Consider the following 24,951-nt stretch of genomic DNA (forward strand, 5'->3'; position numbering starts at 1 on the left):
AAAGGATCTCAAAGGGCACCAGACATTTGTGTTTAGACAGCTGAATTGATGCTGGGACATCTACACTGCTGTCTCCCATAGTTTCCTTTCTTTCCCCTCTTCTTTTCCCCTGAAACCAGCACCTCACATCCCAGCTCCTGCTTGGGCAGCAGCAGTGCTTAAGTTGGGCATACAGCTATGTGTTCTTCCCCAAAGTGGTCTTTTCTCCGAATAGAACAGGAAAATGAGTATCACAGAGCATTATTTTGGTTATTTACCTCCCCCCAGCAGCCTGTGACCTACCCTTGGCACTGACAGCAAGACCCACATACAGCCAATTCAGCCAGTGTGAACAGAGATTTCTGTTCTTCTGAGCTGTGGGTCAACTGAACCATGTTAGATAATACATTTGAATCCTCCTCTTCCTTCTATCCCAACCTAATTTAAAACAACTCCATTCACTTTCCTGAGATGATGCTTTGTGGGTGCAAGAAAGCAGGAATTGAGGACTTGGCACTCCCAAAGCTCATCTTCAGTTGCAATCATTAGTTTAACTAAATACACCCGAATGACTTCACCTGTGGTTAGCTTAGCTTTAGGGAGAACTGGTATTCAGGAAACACCACTCCAGCTACTGGAGTGATTTGATTAGCAGTGCTGAGCGATTAGATTAGCAGAGTGGCTGGACAGACCGTTAATTACTTGTTGTCATTCCAGCTGATGTATCCCCACTGCACCAGCAGCCTGAGCTATGCATATGTGTAGACAAAACCTGTGCATGCTTATACTCTGTGGTTTGTTTGTTATTCAAAGCCTTGCCTCTGGTCAGTGTTTCTAGTCCACAGCTTACATGGTAGAGGTCCATACTAGCTGCAGGTTCCATTGTTAGCCTGTACTGGAGATCACTGTAAGGTGCTGAAAATGTCAGTGAGAGAAACTATTCATTCTCTGTCATCATTCCAGCAGAGACAAATTCAGATTCTCTGTGTAATGCTGTTTCTGGAGTGATGTTTCTTGGCATGCAATGGTGCCTCACTGCAGAAATACTATAGTTTTGTGATGCTGATGCAAAGAGCAGTACTTTTCACTGTCTCTTAAGCTCTCCTTTATTCCCATCATGGCAAAAAAGCTTCCTAGGAAACAACCCTAGTTTTAAGGCTGGGGCTCCAGAGAAGTATGTGCCCATTTGCTATTTGTGACCATTTCTGTTCAAGGACAAATGAAAATAAAGTGAGTAGTCAGTGAAAGTAAGATTTCTCTCTGTGAACCTAGTCCCCTATGAGTTACATGTTTAAGCTCATTGGTCACCTGAGCTACTGCTGCCACCAGAAGAGAGGAAGACAAGCAGCTTCAACAAATGCTGCTTTTCCTCACTTTGGTAACTTCTAGGAAAGGCAGTTTATTGAGTGCTTGATGCTTTGATAAATAAAGTTCAGTGAGATGAATCCTACCCTTCCTGCTCCCTGCCAAGAGGAAGCAGACCTATGCTGCTACCCCTCTGCCAAGGAATAGTAGATGTTACGTTTGCCCACATGGAATAGTGCTCTGAATTCTTGTGCTTGGAATACATGGGGAATTCCTTTCTATTAAAAAGCAAAACAAAATAGTCTGTTCAGAAATAATTGGAAGACCTTTAGGAATGTGGAATAGGTGTTCTTTCCAGGATGCCAGGGACAATTTAATGTTCTGTTGGATCGTTATGAATTCCCTCGTCCCTCTGGGTAGTAATAGCATGTACAGTACAAAGGGAAAATGTAAAGTAATGCTGCACAAATGATCTCAAAATGTAACACTGATAAGGAAAAGTCAGATAAGAAAGGAGTGAGTGGAAGATTGGGCTGTGATGCTTTGCATTGCTCCTGGCAGTTGATTTTTGCACAGTGAAAGCGTAAAATCCTTCAGAAGCGGACCTACACCTCCTCTGCACTGGGAATTTCACTCTATGAGGTGTGAGGCAATGAAAAATCAGGGTCATAATATCCCACTGAGCTTCTGAGTCATCTTATTGCACTGAAGTAAAAGCACTTTAGAAAACACAAGCCATCTGTGATGTTAAATGCAATTATCTGATTTGCCTTAATAAATGCTCACAAATCACTGCTAACCACTTCAATGTTTCAACACTGTTCTAAGTCATTTATAAGCAGGTAAAGGTCATCCTGCTAAGACATTTTCAACTCTGATCATTATCAAGTTACTATTTTCTGCAGTAACACAACTGTTTCCATCCAAGTCCAGCACATAAAAGAACTTTTAAGGAGACATGAATTTTTTTTTAACTCTGTGCTGGTTTCAGGCTAAACCATGACAGCTCTGACATTCAGAGTATCACTCTAGGTATGTTATTACATCGAAGCTGACACAGTATTGATTATTACTTATAGCTTCTTCCTACTGGCATCAAGGTGGCAAACATCACTGTTGTTAAAGGTCAGATCCCAAGCTCTGTTTTTCAGATTCCTCATGGCTACATCAGGAATTATCCAGACATGTCCCTTTTCCATTTGCCCAATAGTTTTGCCCAAGTGTGGAAGGGATACTGTGATTTTACAAATTGTGTGTTCTGGTTTTAAGTGCGCTATGCTCTGGATGCTCAGGATGTGGTAGCCTTATTTGGCACACACAGATCCTGTTCTAGGCAGGCTCTGTACAGATGCACATATCCCACACTGCACAGGTTCATGTATTTCTTGCAAGGGAGACCCAGAAGAGCTACGATAATACTACCTTCTGTTTCTCAGAAGTTATTTACACTCATAACAAAAGCTACAAATATGAATTTAAAATTATTTTGCATAAGTGTAAAAGTTTGCAGCTGCCCATCAGGAATCGCTGCATGTTACCCAAATCTGAGCACACTAAGGCTTCACAATACAAACATCAGTGCACACACTAGTCAATGTCTGATGTGTAGCAGGAGTGGTTTGAATGCTCAACAAGTAAAAAACAGCACAGAATTACCAAAATAAAGACCTTACATAAGCAGAATTGAACGCATTCCACAGCAGACCTGGTCCAGGATCCTTAAAACAACAGAGAAGAAAATTGTTATAATCAGGAGGAGATACTTTCCAAGCATGCAGAGATGATGTTAGGAATGCCAAACTCCACCTGGGGATGTATCTGGTGACAGACATGAAGAGCAACAAGAAGAACTCTTCATCTACATTAACAGTAAGACGGGAAAAATATTCAGCCCACTGCTGAATGGAGTACGAGCCCTAGTGACAAACGATATAGAAAAAGCCAAGATAGTCAATGCCTGCTTCGCTTCCTCTTTATTGGTAAGACCAGCCTTCAGGAATCCTAGACCCCCGAGAGCAGTGAGAAAGTCTGGAGCAAGGAAGGCAAACCCTTGGCTAGATAAGGATTAGGTTAAGGAATATTTACACAAACTGGATATATATAAAACCACAGACCTTGATGGGTTGCATCCAACAAGTGCTGAGGGAGTTGACCAATGCAAGATGACTTTCAACTATCTTTGAAAGCCCATGGCAGTTTGGGAAGATTCCTGATGACCATAACATAGCAAATGTAACTCCTTCCTTCAAGATGGGCAAGGAAAATCTGGAGAACTGCAGTGGTCAGTTGGCCTCCCCTCTATCCCTGTGAAGGTGATGGAGCAAGTAATCCTGGGATAGGAATGCCTTTGGAGTGGAATCCATGGTCAAAAATGAATTTACACAGGGGAAATAAAGCCTGTCTAGCAAAACACCCTCCTATGATGAAATGACTGGCTTTGAACTCTGCGTCCAATAACACTGTCTTAGAAAACTGATAAAGTACAGACTAGATAAGTAGTTGGTGAGGTGGATTAAAACTGGCTGATATGCTGGGCTCAAAGGGTTGTGATCAGCAGCACAAAGTCCATTTGGAAGCCAGACATTAGTGGTCCACTCCTGGGGTTGATACTGGGGCCAATGATCTTCAGTCATCCTCATTAATGAACTGGGATGATGGAACAGTGTGCACCTTCAACAAGTGTGTTGATAATTAAAACTGGGAGGAGTGGCTGATATATTGGATGGTTCTGCTGCCATTTAGAGAAACCTGGACATGCTGAAGTGTGTCCATCTAAGGGCCATGAAGATGATTAATGTATCAGAGTATCTCTTATTCAAGAAGAGGCTGAGAGGGGTCTGTTCAGCTTGTAGAAGTATAGGCTTTGAAAGCAACTCATCAGTGTGTATACATACTCGATAGTGAGGGGAAGATGGAGACAGAAAAGAAACGAGGCAATGGCCACAAACCGAAACACAGAAAATTCCATTTAGATAGAAAAAGAAACTGAGGAGTGATTAAACACTGGAACAAGTTTCCCAGAAAGACTGTGGAGTCTCCACCCTTGGCAACATTCGAATCTGACAGACATGACCCTGAGCAACCTGCTCTAGTTGCAGAGGTTAGACTAGCAACCTACTCTGAGCAGGGTGTTAGACCAGATGATCCCTAGAGCTGCCTTCCAGCCCCACTGGCTCTGTCATTCTGTGTTTGCAGGTTGCCGAAAGCACTGAATTGTTCCAGCCCGTATCAAGTTGCAGTTCAGCAAACAGCAGCAGGAGTCAGGATTGTTTAAACAACTTATTGAACTATTTGCCAACCGGTAATGTGGACCTGCTATAGTAGACTGCTTCTTTAGTTCTGTTTACATACACATCCTCTATTAGGTATGGTTCTTTCATTTTCTGTGAGGAGTGGTTACTCTCAGTGATTCACACCCTGTAATCATGAGCAAGGAGGGCACTCAATGTGCCTCAAATCACAAATCTCATTCACTGCTTTCAGATCTCCAGTACAGAATAACTCAGATGAGGCTACTGCTGAAATAGCCAGATTCTGTATCAGTGACACTACCCTCACTTGCTTGTTCCCACCTCATACTGCCCAATTCCTCGTGCTACCGCACTGTTTGGGTACAGTTACTGGTGAATGAGAGTAGGTAACTGCTGGGTGTAACTGTTTCAGTAGAAAGGAAGGCTGTTAGAGATTAATGATAGTGGTAGTCAGCAGGAAGGTAATCCACTGCTTTAGACAGTAGTACTGGTCCAGGGTAGCTAAAGGTGTTCATAAGACCACAGGATGATTTAGGGTGGAAGGGACCTCAGGAGGTCTGTAGCCCAACCTCCTGCTCCAAGCAGGGTGAGGTGCAAGATCAGAGCAGGTTGCTTAGAGCTACGTCCAGTGGGAGCTTGGAAATCACCAAGGATGGTGGCTGCAACACTTCTCTGAGCTCCGATCCATGACTTTCCACTGGACGAAAATGGTTTTCCTTATACGCAGCCTGAAGCTCTCTTTTTTTCAGTCTATGCCTGGTTTCTCCCAACCTCCCTCCATATACAACTGGAAAAGTCTGACTCAAAAAGCTGTCATCCGAGGCAGCCACAGCTGTGGTCTCTGCCTGCAGCCGCACTGCTGATTTGGACTGTACTGCTGGGCAAGTTGCCACAAACTTTCTTTGGGAGGAAAATGTGTGGCATGTTTCCACATTTGCATAAAAATTCTCTATAGTTTACCACAAAGCAATGAATGAAATAACTCATCAAATCATTCAAAGATGGCAAAAGTCAATAATGTTCTCTGTGCGTAAGACATAGGTGTTACTGGATAGTGGAATTAACCTCACACAACAGGAGTGACATTTGTATATACTGCTGTCTGCCTCTGACATGTATGGATCATGTTAATCCATTCACTTCCCTTCCCTGGTTTTCTATCACATGAAATAAAGCATAATAAATTCTATAAATCTTCTGAGTATTTTAACACTCAAATTCCATTTGTTCCTTGAAATTAAGAGCCCGCTATTTAAGAATCTATTTTTTTCTTTAAAAAATAAATCAAATACCAAAAAAAAAAAAATTAAACACCAGAAATTATCACAGTAATGATAAAATACACCTTGCATATATCTTGTGATTATTTCTGAGTCTTCTACAGACCCTCAAATGCACTTTCTGTAGTATTATGAATTATCATGCAATATATTTTTGACAATAGGGAAATGTAAGTATGTGAGAGAAGCAATACTTGAAGTATATTTCAGCAATATTATAAAAAAAATTAATTATGTAATTAGATACTACACCATTTAAACCTCAATTTCAGTGCCTTAGTGACACTTTAAAAACATATTACATATATTTTAAACATGTTTATCTATTTTTGAGCAGGCTACAGCCTTCCTGCCTAATAGCTCATCTGAAGTCATTCTCGGACCCCAGAAAACTGCTTCTGAATACTAGTGTTTACAGTTTAACACATACCATACCTAGGTTCATTTTGTGGTGGTAAGGCTGGATCACAGTAGCATAAGATTCTATTTTCAGGGATCAGAGCATGGGACTTATACCGAAACTGTGTTTCTCCCCTTTTCTCAGTATATGCTTAGTTGAGTTAATGTGCTCCTTTTTATTAAAAAAAAAAAAAAAAAAAAAGCAGTAATGCACGCAGCATTTTCTCCCTGTGTCTTTCAGGTATTTGCATGAGACTCAGCAGGTTTCTTAGGAAATGCCACTTCCTAGAGAAAAAAGAAAATGCTGAGAAACTCCACCCCTTCCTCCTCTCACTCCAAATCTGACACCCAGTATTCCTCAGGCTGTTTTTCCAGCCGTGTGGCTGACTCTGACAAAGGGAGGGGAACTGGAGAGGAATTCTCTTCTTACCACTTCCACGTCTGTATTTCCACCTATCTTCTACACTGTAGTGTTTCTGCTGAAACTTCCTTGTCTTTCATTACCAAACAATAGCTTGTGGCCTAGGGTGTGTACTGGGTGTGCCTGAATCACCATAGAGCCCTTCCCTTTTCCTCTTTCAGCCCTCGGTCCTGGCAGAGGTACTGAAGTGGAAAGCCCCACTTCACCTTCCCCATCAGTATCAAATCTGTACAGTCCTACGCATGCTCTTTTCACATCTTTTCCCAATCTAAATGTATATCAGTTACCTTTGAAATATACACCCATTTTCACATATTCTTACCCAGGAATATGCAAGGCAACTTAAGAGTCCAGATACTGAGTTATTAGGCAGGTGGTATGGTCCTGTGATAGGGCTGTTTCTGTCACGCTTGAGTTGGATGACAAACTGAACGGTTTTAATCCCACCGTCACAGTTTAGGCCCACTCAGCTAAGCAAACCACAGCCAAAAATGTTCAGTCACAGCTGTGCTACTGCTCACTGCTAGAGACTGACTTGAGGTGCCTGACTTGAGGTCTGTGATTTTCAGATGTTTCTTCAACTGTCCCTGTACATGTGTTTGGGCATCCAAAATAATTAATAATGTTTTAAAATCTTGGGTCACATGATATGGCAGAAGTACTTTGCTAACAAGACCATCAGATGAAGATGAGTGAGAATTTCACTGTTTTACAGAAAGGACTTAGGAGGACAAGGGGTTGCTTAAAGCTTAATTACTGTTACTGTTACTGCATTTCTGTAAGATGAAAGGGGAATAAAAAGAGAAAAATGATGATGGATGAGAGTGTAGCGAAGTATACAAGTCTAACATCTTGTTTAGACTTCAGAACTCTTGTTCAGCAATGCTGTTGATGGATATACTTTCCTCTGATGTTAGCTGGGAGAAGTCCTATTCAGAAATAATTGGAACGGCTAAGGAGCCTCTGGTCAGTATTGCCTATTTCATCTGGTGGCCTAGGGCAAAGTACACAGCAAATTAACTTTGGCTGTGACAAACCAAGTCTGTTTAAAGGGAGTTTGCTATGCTTTTAAGAGAAAGTTTAGAAGAATCTGTCTGGAGAGAAGCAAGGTAAAAAGGGAAGCAAGAAAACAAGGCAGAGAAAGCAAGAGAGAGCTCTTTCTGAGCAGAGAAAGCTGGTCTTTTTCTACTCTATAATTTAGCAGGGTGTTTTAAGAAAGTTAGCTCACTCTCACTGATGTTTTGAAAGCTCTTCTCAAAACAGACTGTACTTTACCGTAGATTAATTGAATCAATTCACAGCCTCTTTTCTCTAATGAGCAATGTACAGTAAATTACAATTTGTCTAGTTTTGACCAGATTTGGTACGTTTCTGATGGTTTTAGATATGTTAAATATTAGGTTTCACTAGCTATCATGTAACACTTAATATCAAACACTATATCTTTTAACATCTGTCATGCCCCATTTGCTATCTAGTCACAGCCATAATTTTGCTGTTCTTCAACAGGCACCAAGTTGTAATTAAAAACTACAGGGCTGTTTAAAGGGTTTAGTAAAACTGTACTCACTGGGGATGTCCTCAGGGCCCACAGCTGAAATGCAGTTACCAGTCAGAAATTCAGCATACTAATGGGGATGCGACTCCAGCTCTCCATGTCCATGTCACTTGAACTCTGAGCTTTGATTTATTCCCTCTATGGCTTCCAATTCATTCTAACCAAGAAAGCAGTGCTTCACATGCATTAGCCAGGTATTTACTCTAACATACCTCCAAATATTGTCACAGTCAAATAAATGATTATTTGAATACATAAGTTTGATATAAATGTCACGAAAATTACAGAAGTTATTATGTAGTGAAGGCTGTATGTGTATATTACATACATTTGAAAACTGTGAAATCTAGGAACATCCTATTTTCTTGACAGAAAGGATGTGAAGATCAGCCCATTTCTACCAGCATATGGGATCAGTGTGAAACTGTGTTGCACTTGGGAGTACCAGCATATCCTCTCAACTGCTATCACTTATAATGCATTGTGAGTATGCCTGCTTTGCAGACATGTGAATGACAAGGCTGCTGCTCCAGGAAGCTTCTATCTTGACTCGTGTACAACACAAAGGCTAATAGTTCAAGTTCTTATGAGAACGAAGAATGAGTCAGGTCTTCAGGGCAAAATTGGTTAATAGAAGGCTTGAGAAAAGTCTGAGGCTTTAAGGCCATTCCCTATAGGCTCTGGTTTTCCTTCATAAAATAAATAACGAAGACCCAATGTTTAATTACTTCAGATATTTCAAGAATGTCAAAATTCCTGAGGCTTATGTACCATATTCCCTTGCACATTGTATGTTCTTGCACCCTAATTTGAACTCGTGGAGGTTTGTTTTGCAAGAATAACACTTATTAGCTGCAATAGCCACTGCTAATAAACAAAAATAACGTGACAATGTTTTCACAGCCTACCTGTATTTGCCCACATATACTCAATCACCTTGCTGTTGTCATCATCATTTTAGTAATGACATAACTTAGCTAAGTAAAGTAACTCATAGATTCTTTCGGGGAAGATTAATATTTACCGATACATTTAAAATGAAAAAATGGCTACTTTTGAAGCGAAAAAACCTACAAAACCTTTTTGATATCTCAAGATGAAACTGAAAAAGGTACAAGCCCACAGCTGTTTTTCAGACAACCAATGTTTCAGGACAGATCTCAAGGGTGCCAGGTTGTTTGATGCAAGATTTGTGACCACCTGAAGTAAAGGCACCCTAATCTGTGTCCCTAATCTCCGTCGTTGTTCTGGATTTGTTGGACGACCTGTCAGAGCGGGACAGGATGAAGATGGAGAATGGAAAAGACTTGAGGGCCTCCCTCCGGGGTGAGGTGCTGACTGGTGGTTCCCAGTGCTCTGTGTGTGCCTTTCCCTTTCTCTGCGGACAAACTCCTCTGGCCAGCGAGGGAGTGCGGTGGGATGGGACGGGGACAGAACGGGCTGTCACCTCAGTCTCTGGAACCGTCAGGCTGGATGTCTGAGAGGGCTGAGAACCTGTAGAGAAACACCCCGGAGTTGTGCAATGAAGTTTCGCGGGACAGGGTGCCGCGCAGCCCCTCTCCCACACACACCTCCTGGGGGTCCCCGACCCTCCCGCCCCTCACCACCGCCCCGCGCTGCCCTCCCTGCCCGGCGGGGGACAGCGGAGCCGCCCCGGGCCCCGGGGAACACCGGTGCCTGGCCGGGCGCCCGTTTTCCCGGGACTACGTTTCCAGGGATCCGCGGCGCGGCCCGCCCGCTGTCAGCGAGCGCTGCAGGTTGATCGCCGCGGCTGCAGATGAGCGGAGCCCGCGCGGGCGGGGGGGCGGCCGGGGCAGCGCCGCCGGGGCCGGTCGGCGGTCGGCGCACTATGCGAGGCCGGGAGGATGGCGGTGGAAGGTAAGGCTCCGTGTCCCCTGCCCACCGCCCCGGGGGTCCCTCCCCTGTCTTCCTCCCCCGGGCACTCACCTGCGCCGCGGCGGGGCCGCCCCGGCCCGGCCCGGCCCGGCTCGGCTCTTCTCGGCCGGGACGGGAGGGAGGGCAGTGCCCGCCGGCGGGCCGCTCTGCCGCCCTGGCCTCGCCAGCGGGCGCCCCCCGCGCCCCTCGGCCCGCCGCCCCCAGCGCCGCGCCTGCCCCGGCCAGGTGCCGCGGGGCCGGGCCGCGGCTGCCGCCCCCGGCCTGCGGCGGAGGAGCGGCGGGGGGCCGCCCGGAGGCTTCTGTCGGCAACTTCCCGGCGGGCCCGGAGGTGCCGCCTCTCCCGGCACGGGCGGCCGACCTGCACCGCCTCCCTCCGGAGCGGCCCCGGCGGTCCGCGCTCAGCCCCGGGCGCCCTTCCCCCGCCCCGCGCCGGCCGGTTCCCGCGGGCGCCGCCGTCGCTCGCTGCCGCCCCGGTCCCCGAAGTGCCCCGAGGCCGCGGTGCCCACGAAGCTCCCGCAGTCCCCGATCGCTCCCGCGTGGGCGCAGAGCTGTGCCCGAGGGCCGAGGTGTTCAGCTCCTGGGCAGGCGGGAGCTGTGAGGTGTTCGCGAGGTGTGCCCGGCTCCTGGGAAAGTACCCGATAACTGAGATGATGCCTACCAAGACGTGGAAAGGTGGATGGTTTGGGGAGGTCTTCCAGTTGATGCTGGGCTCCTGCAGCCGTCTGACATTGGCTATGTGTTCCCTTTCCATGGGGCTTTTGGGAAGTTGGAGGAGAGAGGTATCTAGGTGTGTGGGAAAAAGTAGATCCGCTTTTGCTGCTGTCCACTTCCAAAATTCACTCAGTTTTCTAGTGCTTTAGAGCAAGGTATTGACACTCCTGGGTTTTGTGCCTCCTTTTGCTTTATTTGGTGCCCTTGGGAAAGTTTAAGAAATCCACAGTGCGTAAACTAGCCATATCACCTCTTCTCCTGTGCTTAATTTGGGGTGTGTCAGTATTTTTGGGGTGTTCATTTTGAGACTACCATGAGCTTTGTTTCTCAGTTATGATGAGATTACAGTTCCATCAGAAGCACTTGCTTTATTGCTGAAAATTGTGCTGAAGCTGTCTTTTGCTGGGTACCCAAGTGAACAGTGCAAATGATAGTCCAGCAAAAACTTGGGCTTCCTGAACACAGTGTGGAGCTTAACATCCCTGAAAACCAGCTTCCTATGCAAATTCAAATAAAGGTGAGCAAGACCACTATGTCTCAAAACGTGTCTGTGTACCTCTGAAGTTGTTGATACTGAGCTTCTCCATGAGGCAAACGGATTTCTTATGCACAGGCTGCTTTACTGAATGGCAGTTGAAGACTGGAATGATGCAAAGGAGGAAGGTAGTGAGGGGTCCTGAGTAAAAGCATTACTTCTTTGGTGGCAAAAGCATAGTGACAAGAACTGGGCATGCGTGCCCAGTAGTGGGTAAGTAAGTAAATGAAATGGACTGCCATGCACCAGATGGTTCATATGCCAGCAGCAACCCCTATTTCAGTGTGCTCACTAATGTCATCCTCCTTTATTTACTTGAAGTCCTTCTCAGTCTGTTTGCTAGATCTTTTCAGGTCTGTAATAATTCCTGTCATATCTGCAGTGCCCTCCATCTGAGAATCTCTAAAAGCTTTGTAAATATTAATGAAGAAAAGCTCTGCTAAAGCTTTGGGAAGCAGTGCTTTTTCCCTTCTCCTGAGATGGGATTTTTTTCTTTAACTCCTTCGTCCCATTTCCTTCCCTCAGGATGCATCCTGCTGTGGTGTCTCAGAACAGGCTTTCTTGTCTGTATGTTCTGCATTCCTCCCATTTTGTTTTTTTTTCTCTCTGAACTATCTGGCCTTTGCATAATTCTGTTGCCCTTACGCTTACCCGGGAATATGACTATTTCAGCACAAGCTGCCATGTGGCTGTGACTACTTTGTATCAATATAGTGCATGCCCATTTCAGGCCTTTTATTATCCATCGTTTTCTGTTGGAACTATGTTTCTTTGTGTGACTGTGCTTAAAAGCCTGCTTTTATCTTAATGCATCTTCTGCTGTATTGGAGCCCTGGGAGTGAGCTGTGTTCTGTTCCTGAACTGTGACTTTTGGCAGGGAACATGTGGCATTACGGCTTGTATTTGGGAAGCTGAGAGGTTACTTGTTCCTCATGGCTCTCATCACCACAGTGTACAGATCCTACTTCAGTCAGAAGTAAAGTTGCCATTAGGTCTTCTTCTAAATAAATAGTTTTGCAGAAAAATGGCAGTTTGCTGAACTCAAAATGTCTCGAACTCAGGAAGCACAGACAGTTGTTTTTTTTTATTCTTCTGTTAATTTGTTTGTTTTAATTGGAAAAAATGTTTTCTTGGTTTGCAGCTTGGGATCTCAAGAGCATAACCTGTACATCAGCTCTGGACATTTGCAAATAAGGAAAGCCCTGAAAACCTGGTTTAAGCTGAGGTTGTCTGTCCTCCCAGTTTCTGTAGTACTCAGCTGGGAGCTTGGCTAGGATGGGCTTCCAGGGTTTTCGGAATTTTTAATGGAGTGTTGAATGGTTGGGCCAACTGGCTCCTTGTGCAAACTTGCAAGTGGCTGGCTTTGTGATGCAACTGGCAGGGAGTGGAAAGGTCCCTGGGGCACAAGGGAGCCGTGGATTCTGGAGCATGGGAGTTCCTGGCTGAAGCCAACATCCGCTGCCCCACCAGCTCCACCACGGCTATTGTTCTATGGAAACTGCCTGTTTGTCAGCTTCAGCCACAAACCCAGAGAGTTTCTTTTGTTTCTCCTTTCACAAATGCTCTATGTGGCTAAGGTGAAAATGTTTTGTAGCTTATGCTTTGTGGAAAATCTTTGAAAAATTTGTTCATTTTATCTAAAAAATTGTTGAAATCTTACTCAAATTATTTTTATCCTGTCTTAGTATGGAGTGCTGGGGTCTAGTTATGTAAACAAATCTTCATCAGTTTACTTAAGGAAAATATCCAAAATTTTTTACTGGGTTAGCTGACAGAGATGGACTAGCAAATATGAAATAGGAATTTGGAGGGTATTACAGTTCCTTGCCAGTTATATATAATATGTATTGAGTGCCCCAGAAGATTGTGTGGACTGGGAGGTCCTTTGGGCTGCATAGTGCCAGTGCTTCCAGATTGATGAAAGGATTGGTGTGCGTATGGGGAAAGTGAGTTTGCACTCCTTAATATGAGCCCATCTAGATGGGAGCACTGCCAAGGTAAGTCTATTTTTAGAGCTAACAGTTTTGACAATGTTCCTTTAAGTGGTTTTTTTCCCTCTAGTAAGAATGAAAGAACTAGGTCAGAGCCAGTAGAAAAAGGCTTTTGATCTCTGCAACACTGTTCTCAAATTTTTTTTTTTCATTTTGCTCTTGTGCAGCAGAGGTAAAGAGGAAGAGAGAGAAATTATTTCTTTTCCCCACAGTGTTTATTGCATAGGAAAGTGAGAGACTGACAGTACCCACTAGATGATGTATGCATGCAGGTGATCCCACACAGTTCTGTTGGATCCCCTGCAGCTTTGACCTGTGGTGTCTTTGAGATTCCTGAGCAAAAAAAATGCTGATTATACCATAGAGTTCTTTGGTAGTGTTTAATGAAGTTTGGTCTAACACCTTTCTTGCTATGTACAGGCTTTGGAAAGTGCACACATACATTTGTTGCAGGTCTCCCCCTGAAAGTTTATATAAACTTCCACTCTCCTATGGCTCTTCTGTAGTGGGCTCATGCTATTCAGACTGTGGATCTTCCTACAGGGTAATATTTTTTACTAAGAAGTGGAGCCTTGCTGACATAAAATGACAATGGCTGGTCTTACCCCTTAGTAATTCTCAAGGGGATTAAGACTTGAAGGAGCTTAGGGCAGTCTGGGGGGTGGTATCAAGGTTAATTGCTGCAGGACAGAAGTTACTTGCAGCTTGTAACCAACCATCAAAGTGATCCTCTGAATTTCAGCAACGTGATGCACCTGGGTGGAATGCCTTCAGTGCCTAGCAACTCCATGGATATTGAATGGTGCCATGTGTTTCCTCAGAGACTGGAGATATGGTGAGCTCATAGATATGCTATGCCAACTCTGCCCGGAATGTTAAAGTGAGTTCAGGATCGCCGGAAGGACAGCTTTGAAGCAGCTTTCAGTGTAGGTACCTGTCATGCTGTTCCAGGGTGTGCCCAAAAGTGCAACTCTTTTGGCAGGTATTCATTTATTCAGCTTTGTCTTAGTCCTACACCCACTTCAATCTCAGACTAGATGTCTCCAAGTTTCCAGGGAACGTGATCTAATAGATGGTGTTTCAGCACACTTAACTTGCCTATGGAGCAAAGAAGTAACAAACCCTCTGACTCAAAAATAGCACATGCTTCCATCAGTGTTTTTGTTTTCTTCGGTAATTTCTAACCACTTCTTAGCTAGAGAGACTCCAACATGTGGCTTGGAAAGATCTGCCAATTGGAGGCTGGAGTGAGAGACATATCTCATTTCAGCTTTCCAGCTGAAACAGTCACATTGGGTCATAGCAGAGGAGATGATTTAGACCAGTGCTGGAGGTGCACACAGGACAGCGAGGCATAAGATTTGGATGTTAGCCTTTGGTCTTGTATTCTGTATGTTATTTTGTGACCATTTATTGCAAAAATGCATCAGCAATTATGGGATACCAGACTGGAACATAGGTCTTCTCCTATCCACATTCATGTGGCAGCCTTCTTGTTGGGCTGTGACATCTACACCCTTATTTCTTGGTCAGCAACAGCACAACCTCTCTTCCACCCCTGCAGTGTGCATACAGCCTAGTGGCAGTGTGTGCTTCTCTGCTTTGAACCACTGCTTAGAGCTTTCCAATCTATGTTGCTGCACTTGAAAAAGTCACAGTTCATGATCCCTCTCCAGAGGAGTAATGTAGCTGTTTAAGTCCAGGAGTCTGTTTTGTGTTGCCAGGTTCTCATTTTGAACAGGTACACCATGCTTCTCAGGCATCATGTAGGGATACTGTGAGCTGAAGTTCAGAAGATGCATTCCATGGTGGGAATTGGAGATCTCAAAATGAAGCTGTGGCAACAAAGAGCATCACTGCAATGGAGTCTCTTTGGGTGTATTCAGACTGAGTAAAGAGTGGCTATGATTGCATTTATTTGATCATTTCCCCCTCTCTGCCTTCAGAAAAGAACCTCTATTAGGCAAGAATCAAGGTATGGTATAGACTTGGTGTCACACTGTGTTTCCCTTGGATGAAATTTCGTTGTAGGATAAGAGTGTTCCTGGAAACTCAGAAGTACTTTCAGATCAATCAGTTTAGGTAGAGTTCCTTGAGTGTTTGACCTTATTCTTTAAAATACATGGAAGACTTAGAAACACAAGGAGGACATTGATTAATATAAATTTACTATTTCAGTACAACTGAATCCCATCATAAGGATAAAACTTGTCGGGCGGTGGTAATATATAGGCAAAGGAATGATGCTTTGAAAGTTCATGTGCTTTTCCACCAAGATGGGAATGTAAGTGAGCAAATGACAAAAGTTAGACATTGGATGCATTTCCTAAAGTACTTCTGGAAAGTACTGACAAAACCTGTAGCAACATTGTAAGATCTCATGTTCACTGTTTAAATGAAAATTATAAAATAGAACAGTTCTCAAGAGGTTTTGGAGTTCTTTTGTTCTTCTGTGATGTCCAAGCATGGCTGGCAACGTCCAAGGAGGTTGTGTAGCTTTGTTCCTCTGTTTATAGCTCAGTGTATGAGGCCAGGGCAAGGTCCTTGGAGCCAGTCTCTAGTGCTTCCCAGTACTGCTACATCACGAGGGTTATGGCAGGATAGCAGCAGTGACAAGCTCGAAGTAAAGCACAGTAGCTGGGTGGTGTGGGAGTTGCAGGCTGGTGCTGGTTGTTGAGTTGATAACCCTGGGGACATTTCTGTCCAAAACATCCTCTGTGTAGGCTTGCAAGTGAGTGCAGACCTATGTGTCTGTGGAGCACTGTAAGTTTTTGTTTTGCCCGTTGGTCTGTGAAAGTGGTACTGCTAGTTTGCAGAGGTAGTAGAGCTGTTAGAAGGCTACTTTTCAGTGCACTGAGTATTGAGTTTCTGAGTCTGGTAGGGATACTGTGTCTGGTTCTGGAGCCAACTTTCTCTGCTGTCCTGGCTGAGACAGAACCACTTGTGCTCAGTTTCATCTCTTTGGTGTCTCTCTTTTTGTCCAGACTGTGTCATCTCTGATGCAAGGACGCCCCTTTCTGTGAACAAGAGATATTCAGAGTTTGGAACTGAACAATCCTATTTTGGGTTATTTCTCATGAAAGCTGTTGCCTTTGAAGGGATGCAGGTATTTACCCTTGCAGGACTCAGCCCTCACTTGTCTGCTCAAAACATGCAAAAAATGTGGAGGGAGTAGTTCTGAAATGTGCCAAAAGCAAAGGTGGAGAAAAGGGCTAGAAAATTGAGTAATTTTGAAGTCTTCTGCAACCTGGCTGGTAGGTGCTGGTTAAAATAGCAAATAAGACTTCAGGAAGTACAAGGAGAGCTCAAAACAAGGCAAGGAAGATCTCTGTTTCTATCACAGCATACTGCTCTTGTATTTTGAATGCTGCCTACAATTTTTGCTTGCCACACCCCAAAAGAGGGAAAGAATACAGAAAAGGGCAGTTGGCTGGTCAGAGACAGATGCGTTCTCTGAAGGCAGTTTACAATGTTTGTCATTCTTTAACTTGGAAAGAGATGGGCAGGTTACAAAGATTCTGATTCTTTAGCTTGGAAGAGAGATGATCATGAAGAGAATCCTTAGGCCTTGAGGATGAGGAATGGTTTGGAGGAGGTGGAAAAAGGAACTGGGTCACAAGGCAGAGCAATTAAGCTGTAAGGTTTTGTGCTTTAAATAAAAAAAGGAAATAGTTTTTCATATAACACAGAGTTCCCCAGGTGCACTTTCAACCTTGGGTTATTCCTAACCCGCTGAGGCAGGATCAGTTCATATATGCCCTGCTCTAACACCATTTTCTTAAGCAGTGGCATAAAGACCAAGACTTTTAGTCTGACCCAGCCTAATGACTTTTATTACAAAAGTCTAGCTCACCTGTTGTTTGTCCAGAACAATTCCACTCGCCACAACAGCTTGATTTGCATTGAGTAACTGAGAGGAAAATTTGACCAGGACAACTCAGAAACAGAGAGGAGATGGGGAATTAGGCACTGAGCTATAAAAATGTTACCAGGCAGGGTCGTGATGCATAAGATATGTAGATCTCTTTTCCCAGTGTATGAGAACTGATACTGTAAGAGGAACTGTCTGCTATGTCAGGTCAATGGGACTGGGGGGAAGGAGGGGCCCTGCATTAGGCTGCAGCTGTAGAAATGCCATCCTGGAAAATACTGATTCCCCACAGCAGCTAGGATTGGTAACACTGGTACTGACATGCATAAATTAAGTGAAATATGGTCTGAGAAAGACCTCCAGGAAAGCCGAAGCAGATTAGATCTACAGATCTACCCCTAGTGGCTTCTGTCTTGGGTTCATTGTATGTTCCTTCACCTTTTTCTCTCTCCAGAAGTGCCCTGTGGCAAAAGGACTGCAAAGAGAGTAAGGGACTTGCTGTCAGTAGCTGTATGTTCTCTGTGCAGCATGAGCTAAACTTGGCATTAAAGAGCAGGTTCGTTACTTGAAACAACAAGAATTCACTCTAGTATGTGCTGCTCCTGGATGAAGCAAGCAGGTGTGCCGGGAGCTGAACTTGAGCTGAAGTGAATACCATGTTCAGTTACAGGATCTAATATGCTTGCAGGGACTGTGTGACTGACCAGGAAAAGGGTGTGAGGAAGACATTTGGGGTGGATTTTAGCCTGCCCGTAGTGCAGCCCTATCCATGTGGAACTTTGCTTGCTGAACATTCAGGTCATTACTTCCCTTCATTTCCCCTCTCATTTGCTCTCCTCTGCCTTGTCTTTGTGGCTTTTTTTTTTTTTTTAAGTTTTATTTTCTTCTACCAGAGGGGTTTTTAGTTGAGTTGATTTGCTTCTTTCCAAATAAACTAGTAAAAGCAAGAAAGAGACTTTTAGTAATGCTGTTTCATGAACATAAAGAAAGAGAATTGTAATGTGTGTCAATAGAACCTTTCTCTTGGATTGTCCTCTGCATGTTCTTGGCTAAGGGTTTGTTGCTACACAAATCATCTAGGGTACTAGAGGGAGTAGGATACAGTGGTATGAGTAAGCAGTAGGAGGTGAAGAATTTTACTGGGGGAAGGAAAGAAGGCATTTCCAGACTTCAGTTAAATGTGCAAGGCAAGGGGCAGCCTCGAACAATGATAAAGGAGGTAACTTTTAAGCAGTTGAGAGAAAGCCAGGACTGGAAACAAGTCAACTGCCAGACTGCATGCTAGTTATGCTAGTGAGAATGAATATTTTCCTTTTCATTTTGATGACTGTGCATCATTCATGTGACAGGGAATAAAGCCTGGGTCCTTGTCTGAATTGCAGCCATTTCTGTGCCATGTGTTCAGCAGATACCAGCTTTCCTAAGCAGGGTGAAGGCAGAGATCTGTGATACATGTGTGGGTCAGTGCACCTCTGGTGACATAATAAAGATTTAACCTGTGTGTGTCTGAGCTGTTCTTTATGTGCTGGATAGGCTCACTAGTGTTTAAAAAAGGTTTTTGATGTAATGCTGGCCGGTTATAGAATTGAATAATAGTGCTGTTAGGACTTGAGAAGTATTCTCAGAAATATAATTTGTGGTGAAGCGTGACTAGCTAATTTCCTAAGCAGTCATTGCAAGACAATTTTCTTCCAGGACTAGTGGAACTAATGAAGACTTGTTGCATACCCAAATGTGTTCATTCTCTTTTCTATCTCTCCATGTTCTCTGTGAAATCTTGAAGGCAACAGTAATACCTAGTCTGGGGTTTGCTTAAGTTGGCTGGTGACTGGCAATTGTAATGTATGGTGAATACTTTTCCTTGTGAGAGAGAATTATTTTAGGTCTTTTCCTCTCTATCTACCAATTCATTACTTTGTTTTTCATACTTCTACTTCTTATCTCTTGTAGCACCCTCTTTAATTGCAAGTCTGTGCATCTCATGGTCTTGAAATCCAGAATTCTTCACTTTTCAAGAGAAGCTCTCTAGATGCTCACACAAGCCTTCTTATTAACAGAGGATGCAATTAGTTTGCAAAACAAATTACCAACTATTTTGTACTTTAATCCGTTGCTCAAATTCTGTTCTAGTGTACATGCGATGCATGTAACTTAGTGACCTTTATTACCTTATTCACTAAGATTCATTTTGCTCTAATCTAGTTGCATAGCTCACTAGTTCCCCTTGTGTGCCAATATTCTCCTCTTCATCTCTACCTGTACAGGATTTGTGGTAGTCTGGCCTTATTTATTCACTGACTTGGTTCATTTTTCAGTGAGCCTCTATTGCTTGTGGGAATTCAAGAGCTGCTTGTACCCACTGTACCTTTATTAAAATGGAATGAGAAAATGCTTCAGAAGTAATTTGGCTGTCCAATCACTGTGCCTGCTTTTTATCATGAAATCCTGTGGCTGTTGCAAAGGCTGAACTTTGCATTGCTGAGACTTCAAGGTCTATCTGTCATAGTGATGACATGCAGTCTGTCTCCTGAAGAGCAGGTGTAACAGAAACTGTCTTTTATGTTTACAGCGTTTACTAAAGTCTGTGAGATAAGAGATAGCAAGTGGATATGGCCATACATAAAATAAGTAACTTCCCTTAGGAAAATTGTAAAAAATGTACAAGGAAATTTTTTAGCTGAAGAAACCTAAGTCCATATGTATCCTGGTGGGATGAGGGTCTTAGAAGTCAACTCAACTCATACAAGAAGAGGATTTTTTATTCTGGGCTTAGTGTTTCTGTTCTATAGAGAACTAAGGAGTTCTTCTTTCTCTACACTCAAAATTTGTATGGCCTTCATCCAAATTATTAGTTTAGTTTGATTCTAGATATGAAACTGCTAAGTTACTCATTCTTGATATACTTCTGATGCTGTACAAGACTTTATACCATTTTATAGCTGAAGTGTGTTTGGGAGATGTATGTGAAGTGTAGTAGATTTTCTCAGAAAACACACTTTTTCTGTGTTATTCTTTGGCTTTAGTTTTGGGTACTTTTTCATTGTTTCTGGAGAGAGTGAGTGGCTTGTAGTAGTAATTGGTTGATGACTACCCAGTTGTCTAGCTAGAGATGTTCCGGGATAATTGCATCAGGAATGCAGTTAACTTTAAATTTTCTTGCTGATGATAATTCTAAAGGGGTAAAAAAGGCAAAAGCCCCACTACTTACAGTTACAAACTAAAACAAACATTCCTCCTGTGAACACTTTATCCCCTTCTGCCTCTGTCCTCTTCCTACACCTGTCTCCCCTTTGCTCTGTCCTCCCTGCCCATCTTAACCTGGTTCAATGTCCACTTCTTTTCTGCTGAGCTGTCTCTTGCCCTTCAAGATACCTCCCAGCTGTTGGGCAGGTCCCACTGCTTGAACCAAGTCTTGATTGTAAAATTCATATCTTGTAAGAAAGAAGCTTATTGTTTGTTAAATTGATTAATCTGGTAGATGATTAGTAGTTATGATTGAGAGGCTAGAAAGACAAGAAACTCTCTGAAGGGATCTGCAGGTACAGCAGTGTGTGTATCTGTCTGCTATGCCTTGCTGCTTGTGTCTGTCTGAGCTTTGGGCTCAAAGCTCCAGGCACAGCTCATCAGTAGCAGCAGTTTATAATGCACTCCACAGCTCAGCACTGGCTTGCCTTTTGGCACAGCCTGTTTACAATTGCTTAATGCTGATTTTTGATCCTGAGCAACAGAAGCAGATAGCTAGACACCAATATTACTTCATTTAAGTACTTTGGAATTTCAGCCTAGAGGAGGTTTCTGATAAATTCTGTACTGTAGAAGACATCCTGATTTGCTGGGCTTCTTTGCTCTGTGTGAATGCTGCTGATTTCGTGGCCATTAGATAGGCAGGTTTGAGAAACAGAGTGGGCAAAATCTTGAAGCTGCTTGCTCAGCAGGTTGCCAGCAGTATTTACTAGGTGGCAACATAAGCAGCAGATTGTATTCATGTGAAACTTTGCAGTTTCAGCTGGTCCAAAGTGATGTATTGGGGGAACTATGCCAGTTTACATTAGGTAGAGGTAAGACTGTATGGAGAAGTAATTCAAAACTGGAACCTGATTGGTGAGACAAATGGACCATCCATAGGAGTTGTGGAAACTGATGAGTGGGGAAAAAACTTTCTGCCAAAGTAGTGAAAAAAATTCTAAATTTTATAGTACAAATTAAAGCCATCTTTATTAGCTGGTTTTAATCTTGGTTTTTAGTATTGTACTATATATCTGCTCAGATCAGATATAATCTTTGAAATAATCCCATGTTTTCTAGGCATATTCAGAGTTACTAATGAAATACAAGCTTTGGGAAATACGGGAAGGGCCTGGCAGTGCAGATCCTTCTTGCTCATTTGGTCCATGTAAGGAGTCATCTCAATCTGAATGAGACCTCAGTGTTCTTAATGTAAATGTCTCCTCTCTGATCAACCCAGTTAAAGTACGTTGTGAATTTGCAAGCAAAAACCTCAGGGATGCTTTTTGACTACTTGGTATTGAAATGCAGCATCTGGAAATGTGTAGAAATCTGATTGAAGGTGCTGACTGCAAAATTTGATGTGGTTGGAGATTTGCTTTGCTTTTGACAAATAAATGGGCAGAGATGGAAGGAACAAGTCCAGAGCTGCTGTCCAAAGATCTTTTTCCCTGGAAATACCTTTTAAATCTTCATGACCTTTGTGACTACTGAGATGACTGAAAAGATATTTGGACCCTGTTTATAAGGTCCCTGCTATGTCCAACCTGAGTTTGTTAATGCTCAAACTATAGGGATGAACTTCTGTTTGTCCTTTTCACCAATATGGCATTTTATGGTGGGAGTAGCAGATGCACTGTATGGACTTACTTCTTAGTATTGTGCAGCTAAGTCTGCAAAATGAACACAATGAAGCTTGCAAGTATTTGACACATGAAAGTTTTCTAAGGGTTGTTAGAGATTGGATGGGTATCTCCTGTGCCTGCTTTTTGTCTCCAAATAGCAAAAGCAAGCATATGACTATGATGCACAGAGAACAGGGCACATGAGTAAGATGATGCTATTTTTACTCTATCACTCTTTAGAATAGAACAATTGTTATTTCATGTAACTCAAGTACTTGCCAAATATGCTTTAATGTAGCCTTAATTGATCTGTTTAAAATTTTAAGCAGCCAGCAGTATTCCCACTGAAACAAGTAGTTATGAAATGTTTGACACGGTAGGCAGTGGAGTGCACAGAGGTAGCAATTGATCATAGATTTATCTGCTAAGCCTTGAGCCTACAGATGGAGAGACAAAGACTTTCCATCTGCCCATGCAAAACTTTGGATGTATCAAGGCTGTGTTTTAAACCATGCCTTCAGGCTTTTTTCCAGACAGGATTCACAGAGTACCCTCTAGGAAAAGACAAGGCTTGCCCCCAGATGCCAGTAACTTACGGCTCTTGGTGACTTCTGTGTACCATCAAGCGTGCTCAGACAAGCTGTCTCTTGGCTGCTTGCCAGCTGGGAGGCAGGCACGTATGGGAGGGAAGGTAGGGAGGGGAGCAGAGCGTTCACGTTGCCCTGCATGCTCTCCTTTCAAATTGCCTGCATGTGTTGTAAGGGATCTGTGTGGGCACGGAGTTCGGCTCACATGTACCAGGCAGCTCCTGCAGGGCAACAAATTCTCTTGCTCTTTATACATGGAAAGGACTTGGGTTTGTGTTCCACCATGTGGAAAAAAATACACTGTGTATTGCATTAATTTTGTTCCTTCCCTATTTTTTTTAGGACAGATGTGGGGTCATTTTTACAATTTGGGTGCTCCACTCACTAGTTTTCTTGCAGAGCTGTTGACTCTCATAACTTGGCAGATCTCAGCAGTCTTTTCTTTAAGTTCTGGAAAAGTGCATATTTTCCAGAAGATTCAGCTCTACCATTGAGTTAGGAGTACAAGAACACTTAAGTACCTTTGTTTTAAATAATAGTTTGTTTCATAAATGTAATCTGTGGATCTGTATTGTTGTGTCTGCCAGCACCATTCATCATGTGCTTGTTGCTGTGCAGTCAGAGTTCTACAGAACATCCACCCTCCCTCTCCAAATGGAAACAAGTTCCCACCACAGAAAGCTTTCAACCCAAGTTAAATGACAATTGTTGGGGGAGCATGAAGAAAGACATGGCATTAATCAACTGTGAGGTGGGGTTTTCAGCAGGGAAGGGAGAATATAAATGATCTGAAACTGGCTGAAGAGTTGTATTACTGGGACATATGGATGATATATGAATATTGAGATTGTATGGAAGAATATTGGAAGAGGTTCTGTTTCAAAACCTAATTATACTGCTGATATCTAGTGGTATTAGGCTGATACTTTCAGCTGATTTGGAGGGTGTTTGTTGTCTTGATGGACTTTTAAAGTCTGGGACTGATGAGATGGATGTAGTTTGGCAGAAGGAAGAAGTGCTGAGGCAGTAGAAATATTGTCAAAGCAGTGGTGTGAGGAAATGGTCTGAATACAGAGGGTGGGATGAGCTGGTGTTAGCCAATACCAGAGTAATGACAGGTAAGGGTCTGGAGCAAGAAACTGCTTTGTCTGTACGTAGAATCTTTCTAGACAAATGTCATTAAGTTCTGAAAGAGATTTAAGAAGTGTCACCTAAGAGGGTCAGAGCACTTGCGCTGTGGTAAAGTTAGTGATTTGTGATTATTTTCTGAGAGCTGTTTAAACTCAGTTCTACAGAGTGTTAACCCTGGGTGCTGTTAGGCCCCCAAACCCTATTAGGTTTGATAGTTAATCCTGAGTTTACAGCTAACCTTATCTAGCTAAAATTATATCAGGTGCTGATTTAAGAAGAGAACATCGACCTCTTTCCCTACTTTTAACAAATCTTGAAAGGGAGGAATTTTGGTTTGCACTGACATTTAAAAGGAGGCAAGAGCTCCACCTCTGCCACAGAGATGGATCTGTATATTTCTGTGTGGTAACAGCAAATAACAGACCCATGCAAGGAAATATTCTTTGCTTCCTATCCCCTGTGTAGCTGAGGGTTGGAAGCAGGACTAGAAGACAACAGTAGAGCTGGCCACCTGAAGATGTGTCATGACAAAGAGAGATTAGCTTTGCCAAGTGACTGAGATACTTATTCTCTTTAGGAAATAAATACCCCTAGGAAATTAAAAAAAGTTGTCTCTCCAGTATTCACAACTCTGTAAAGGTCTCCTAAGGCAGCCTGTGTTTCTTTTAACCAGTCACCTGTTTTCAATTAAAAGGTAATGGCCATGTATTTAATTGCTAGCAGCCTCTTCCATTTTTTCTCTTTTGTATCCTGAAGGAGTCCAATAAAAAGCATTGCTGAAACAGCACTAACATTCATTACTCTTGAAAGAATGATGGACAGCATCTTGCCAAGTGATTTATTTAATTTTTAATCCATTCAGGTGATGTTACAGAATTATAGAATCATTTAAGATGGAAATGAGCTTTGAGATCAAGTCCAACCCTTAACCCAGCACTGGCAAGTCCACCACTAAACTAAGTCCCCAAGTGCCACCTCTACATGTCTTTTAAATACTTACAGGGATGGTGACTCCACCACTTCCCTGGGCAGCCTATTCCAATGCTTGACAACCCTTTCCATGAAGAAATTTTTCCTAAAATCCAACCTAAACCTCCCAACCTGAAGCCATTTCCTCTTGTCCTATTGCTTATTACTTGAGAGAAGAGACCGATCCCCACCTGGCTACAGCCTCCTTTCAGTTATT

General features: G+C 43.1%; 1 protein-coding gene across 2 annotated transcripts in view; it reads left to right on the forward strand.

The window, feature by feature from the left end:
- The first annotated feature begins 9,932 nt into the window (after window positions 1-9,932).
- The window catches only part of SAMD12 (sterile alpha motif domain containing 12), a 169,280-nt gene continuing 154,261 nt past the window's right edge, over window positions 9,933-24,951 (forward strand). The window contains exon 1 of one of the 2 annotated variants that reach the window (XM_029959267.1): window positions 9,933-10,071. In XM_029959267.1, coding sequence (XP_029815127.1) covers window positions 10,059-10,071 — 13 coding nt within the window. In that variant the 5' untranslated portion in view covers window positions 9,933-10,058. Of the gene's footprint in view, window positions 10,072-21,717; window positions 21,765-24,951 lie in introns of those variants that run through there. The other variant, XM_018077356.2, reaches the window with a different exon arrangement.

The sequence above is a fragment of the Manacus vitellinus genome, unplaced genomic scaffold, assembly GCF_001715985.3.
Source record: "Manacus vitellinus isolate BGI_N305 unplaced genomic scaffold, ASM171598v3 scaffold_1_pilon, whole genome shotgun sequence".
Taxonomy (NCBI): Eukaryota; Metazoa; Chordata; class Aves; order Passeriformes; family Pipridae; genus Manacus; species Manacus vitellinus.